This window comes from Lycorma delicatula, chromosome 5, assembly GCF_047948215.1.
Source record: "Lycorma delicatula isolate Av1 chromosome 5, ASM4794821v1, whole genome shotgun sequence".
In the NCBI taxonomy this organism is placed as follows: Eukaryota; Metazoa; Arthropoda; class Insecta; order Hemiptera; family Fulgoridae; genus Lycorma; species Lycorma delicatula.
The window spans coordinates 179,228,814-179,234,813 of NC_134459.1; the positions used below are offsets into that span (position 1 = coordinate 179,228,814).

The 6,000-nt window shown below is 30.3% G+C and overlaps 1 protein-coding gene across 3 annotated transcripts in view; it reads left to right on the top strand.

Moving 5' to 3' along the window:
* LOC142325638 (uncharacterized) overlaps positions 1-5,447 on the top strand; it is a 102,853-nt gene extending 97,406 nt beyond the window's left edge. For all 3 annotated transcript variants that reach the window (XM_075367649.1, XM_075367651.1, XM_075367650.1), the window contains exon 5: positions 2,613-5,447. In XM_075367649.1, the coding sequence (XP_075223764.1) occupies positions 2,613-2,733 (121 nt within the window). In that variant the 3' untranslated portion in view covers positions 2,734-5,447. The remainder of the gene's footprint in view (positions 1-2,612) is intronic.
* Positions 5,448-6,000: the final 553 nt, after the last annotated feature.

The following is a 6,000-nucleotide window of genomic DNA, read 5'->3' on the forward strand; positions in this document are numbered from 1 at the left end:
CGCGTCTCCCTTCCGCTGCCGGAATGATCCGAAGAGAGTGACCCTGATGGTTTACGCGGATGATCTCGCTTTGGTGGTGGAGGTGGACACTTATAGTGAGGCTACCGTTAAAATATGCGATGCTTATCAAGCCATCAAAGAGTAGATAGCTGGGGTGGGCCTCACGCTTGCTCCTGATAAAACAGAGATGTTGGCAACTTCTTTCGCCAAGAGACATTCAAAGATGAGTCTCACCTTGGAGGGAAGACGGATCGAAGCCAAACTTTTGATTAAATACCTCGGGGACTGGGTCGACACATAGCTCGGGTTTGGAATACAGGCCATCGAGACGGCGGAGAAAGGTAATTGCCGGTCTCCTGCCCAACTGCGGTGGCCCGACCCAGTTGCGGAGGAGATTACTGGCGGGAGTGCGTACGCCACGATGTTGTACGGGCCCGAATTATGTTATATGAGGGAGCGTAAGAAAGCAAAATATTTAGGAGGACTTGAGGCTTCACACATGAGATGCAGTCTACGGATAATCTGCGATTATCGCACAGTTTCTAAGTAGGCGGCCGAGCTCTTGGCTGGCCTTTTACCTATAGACCTGCAAATTGAGCAAAGGAAGAGACTCCGGGCATTGGTACCTCTACATCCCGCCGATTAGAGGAGAATTTCTGCAAATATAGAAGAAGAGTTATTAGGAATCTGGCAAAGCAAGTGTGATGAGGGGACAAAAGGGCGGTGGATGCACCGCATTGTCGACAGTATTAGAAGCTGGTTCCAAAGGACTCATGGCTCGCTGGGTTACTCTTTAACACAGTTCCTGGCGGGCCATGGAGGCTATAGAGCTTACTTGTACAGACTCTGTTTGGACCACTCGGACCTTTGTCCCATGTGTGCTGAGGAGGAGATCCCTTTACATGTTTATTTTAGTTATACATGATTTGAGAATGAACATCAAGAGATGCTGGTAGCCTTGGGCACAGAGGTCATGTTTGATCCAGAAGATACTCAGAGAATTATGATCAGAGGACCCCTAGAATGGAAGGCTATAGAGGACTACATTAAGAAAACGAATGACAGATTACATGCCTTGGAGGAAGCTCAACAGGGAATTCGATGCCGGAGGGTGCTGGGATGGATATGCCCATGGCTGAGCACTTAGACGGCCCCCCGAGCATGTAGGGATCATCTTTCTACAATGAGGTCGCGGGCACTCTGCATAGTGGCATCTTATGGCTGTATACTTCTGTCAGAAGTAATGCTGCAAGTGCAGTTCCATAAAGGGGAAGGAAAAAAATAAAAAAACTCTCAAACATGAGAGGATCACTGATGATGATGAACTATTCATAAATATAAACACACGGTTAGATTAACATTTACATGTATTTTACACGGTTAGATTATTTAATTTTTTAAATAATCATCGCATACAATATTGTAATAAATATCATTCGATATGATTCATACTTATGAACACCAAATAATAACCTGAGACTGAAATTTATTTCTTTAAAACTTCTCATTTTTGAGCGAGTCTCAAGAGATATTACATTTTAGATGGTAGTGTACAGAAGCATAACAAATATTTAGTAGTGTTGTCAAGATTAGTATTTATTAAGGCAATTCAAAGTAAAACAGTACAATTGGATTTTATTCTAAATGAAATCACTTTGATCATTCTTAGAAAACTTATCTAATAAAACAACCAGAAATTTTGCTTTATGGGCAACAAAAATATTGTCATTATCATTAATGGGAATTCTATCCATGCAAACTGCAATGTTATTTCACTCTGAGTACCGCATTGCAACAGTTTTATCTGTATTTAAAGTTATGCAGTGAATAATTTTTTATACTGCTAACATCGAATTTTCATTTTCTTTCAAATAATTATATTCAGATGTAGAAACAATATATTGTCATCTGCGAAGAGAGTCACAATGAACGTAATGAAACAGTATGGCACTATTTTGTTATAACCAAGCATAATTTGTATGAGTTGATCAGTGAAAATGATTACAGAATTACTACAGAATAGACTACTATTAACAGCTCTTCAAAGGAGACACACTTATAACACAATTCCACAAAATTGTAGCCATAATTTGACTTTCAATGAAGTAGAAGTTTTGTACAGAACCATAAGAGTTTTCCAACTCATATTCATGTTAAAAAGTCATGTTTTCTGAAAATGAATGTACTTACGTATTTAAAAGAATTCAAACTCCCTATAAATAATGTGACATCAAGAACATCATCAAAGTTCTATTAAAAAGTGCAAAAAATAATTTTTGTTATAAGTAATAGCAATGGGATGTTATTTGTTTATGTTTTTTCATTACAAACCATCATGTTTTCAAATTATCATTCTAGGACTTTACATCCACACAAGGAGATTGCCTTTAATTTTTTTACTAGCTCTTTTGTTTATCTGAAATCTGTAAATGTTTACAATTTATAAATGATTATCAATCTATAGTGCACAGTAGTTTTCTAAATTCACTGTACATATTGTTCGTTTTGTTGGGACACTATTAGAGAATATCTTTTTTGTTATAAAATATAAATTAATTTTATAGTCTGGATTGCTTTCACATATATGTTTAATTTTATCTCTTCTTTTTAAGGTACGTTCGAGGCTGTGTTCAAAGTTGTGATGATGCTGATGCATGCAATAAAGGAAAAATCCTAACTTCATCACCAGTAACAGTTATTATACTAGCTACATTAATCTCATGGTGTCGATAAAACATCTATTATTTATTTACATTAACTTCATAGTGATCATATCATTACAGTCTCACCTATGTGCATTACTTAATAAATATGTAAAACAGTTTAATACTCATTTTTTTTAATCAAGTAATTATGGATTTGATGAGCTTGGATATCAGAAATCTCTATTTATGCGTTCTCTGTCTTTGTAATTTGATTGTATCTTTAGAAATGACGTATCTTTAGAAATGAACTTTTACTTATTAAAAGCCATCTTCTGTGAGAAAGTGATAGTGTCTTTTCCTTTCCTCCAAAAGGTTCTGGATTCAAATCCCAGCCAGGCTTAGCATTTTTCATATGTTTGATTCATATCTCACGGAAGAAAAAACTGAGTTGGTAGATAATCATGATCGAAGAAGCCTGTAGCTGTTAAAGTGAAATAAGAAAAAATTTAAATAATTAAAATAAGTAAAATGTGAAAAGCAATTACTTTTAGTGATCATTTGATAATTATTTAATTTCAAATATCTGAATATGATTTCATTAAAAAGAAAAGAATTTTTATTGTTCTATGTATTAAAACCATAGGATTACTACACCAGAAATATTATGATTTTAAAAAGATACTTTTTCTTGTTGTGCAAGTTTATAGATTGTTTCTTGTAATCAACTTAAAGAAAAAAGCATACCGCAGATTGATGATCACACTGATCTCTCATGATCACTAAATCGCTCAAAGATAATTTAATTAAAAATATACTTTTGCAATGACAAATTAAAATAAAATTCATAACATAACAATTAAATTACTTCAAATGTTTTCAGTCATCTTTGCAACTGAACCTTCATCACTGATTGTCACAGATAAAAACAGCAAAAATCACTGAAAATAAAGTCTCTTTGTTGCCTCAAATGTTGAAAAGCTTCTGTGAGTGTGGATGACCTTATTTTAAACTATAAAATACAACTGGTTGTCATAATTATTTTATTCCTGGTTCATATAGTAAACTGTAATAATAACACCATCAGTTTGAAAGAAATCATGGAAAAAGAGGATCAACAATGAAAGTATCTTTTGTAAATTATATTTATTAAGAATTTTTGTAAGTTATATAAAAAACAAAATATAAATTTATAAGTAACAAATACCATTAGTTAAGATATTGATTTTTAAATTTATGTACTGTACACAAAATGATAAAAGCACATTCAATAACTTCACAATTAATGTTAATTATATTGTTTAATAATAAAATTAGTAACAATAGTCAATGTTTTAAAATTAAGATTAAGTTTTTTTATATATGAATAGTCAGTCCAGCAAAAATTCCAAGGCTGAAATATGATTACTTTTTTTTATGAATGAGTAAACAAAAAAAAAACCTACATTTTTAAGGCTCTTTGTTTAAGGCTAAATTATCAAATGTCTACATTGATCTACAGATTGGTTAAGCAAAATATTCTTCACATTGCCAGTTTTATTATTAAATGAAGATATAAGGAATAAAGAAGATATATTTTCAACATTTTTCAGAAGAATGTTTTTAAAATTTGAAACTTAATATTTTTTTTTTATTTTCATGTAGCTAATAAATATTACTTTAGTATTTTTAATATTATAATAAACATCTATGATTTACAAAAGATATCTAAAAAAAAAAAAAGACTGAAAATTTTCTACACAAACCAGATAAAAATATTTTGCAAAATAAAGAGGCTTACTCATACAGACTTATCCTCTATATTTGAGTTTAAATAACAAAGTTCATTACACTGTTTTTAATATTATTTAATTAAAATATCCTAAAACACAGTTCTTAAAAACATAATTGTTTAAAAACCTAAATAAGTTTTTCTTATTTATCGATGTAGATTTTCAAGAAAGGACTCTGCTGTCAACAGACATTGAATATGTAAGTCAGAATGTACTTACCACATTTATTGTTAGTGGACCTGAGACAGTTGTGCCAAAAACTTTGGAAACACATAATTTTAAATTAAATTCTAACAGGGTCTCTAAATAGTTTTAAACAATGCTCATATTTTCAAATGGATTCATGATAATGTTTTTATTTATTTATTTATTTTTTTATTAAGCAAATTCATTTTTTTATTATAAGAGAACAAATGTATTACCAGAGGCATGGACTAAGCCTCTTTCTTATTAATCCTATTAAATTAAAATAATTTTATTTTATTGCATTAGACCCATCCATTCCAGTTTTATACTGCACTGATCTCCTTTACTTCCCTTCTTATTTATCTTTAATTTTTTTTTTTAAATACTGAACTTTTCACAGCTTAACTGACAAATATATTCAATACATATTTTGATATTAAAATTTAAAAGAGTTTTTGATTGATTTATCTCCTTTATTCCTGTATCCTTCAAATGCAATATAAGATATGGCAAAACTAATGAATTTACTGCTGGAGTGGAGAATGCAAAACAAAAAAAAACCTGTTTTCATTGTAGCAAAATTAAAAGCAGTTTTATTTTATAAAAACTGCTTTAAATTAGCATTATTCAAGAGTCTGAATGTTGTGAAATATAACAATACAAAATATTATTTTTGTATTATGGATTGTTTAAACTGTATTTTTTAATGCCTAGAAGCTATTAAAATTATTGAATCAGGCGATCAATTGAATATATGCAATTAAAAATAGAATAGGTAATTCTGTATAATATATAATTATATTATATATATATGTATATTTATTTATTTATTACCAATAAATTTACATTTATTGATAAATAAAAATTTACAATCTGTGTTTTTTCCTAATAGAACTGCATAATCTGTAATTTACTTTCAAAACAGAGATACTCTTCTAATATCAGCAAATTATTTTTTCTTTTTTCTTTTATGCAATAAGTAAATATAACTAACACATTAGCGACAACAGAATTCCATTCAGTATTTATCAATGGTTCTCAATGAAGAATAAAAAATTACATTAAATAATATCATTAAAAATTAAAACATTTCTGAATATTTTGTACTAATCTACATTTCTGCATATAATCAATTATTACTGAATTGAAAATACTCATTTGAAAAAAAAGATTAATAGCAATTCTTTGATTATGTCAATTTTATCGGTGACAGACTGTTATTGGAAATATACTGTCAACATCAGAGTTAAACATTATTTTATTAAACAACTCTTAGACAACTTTCAACTGTTAAACAAAGAAAATTAGATTTACCAAATGTTCCTGCCTTGAAACAAACTATATTTTAGTATGAGACAACACTCCCAAAAGCTCCCTTGAGGGGTAACTAAATATTATTG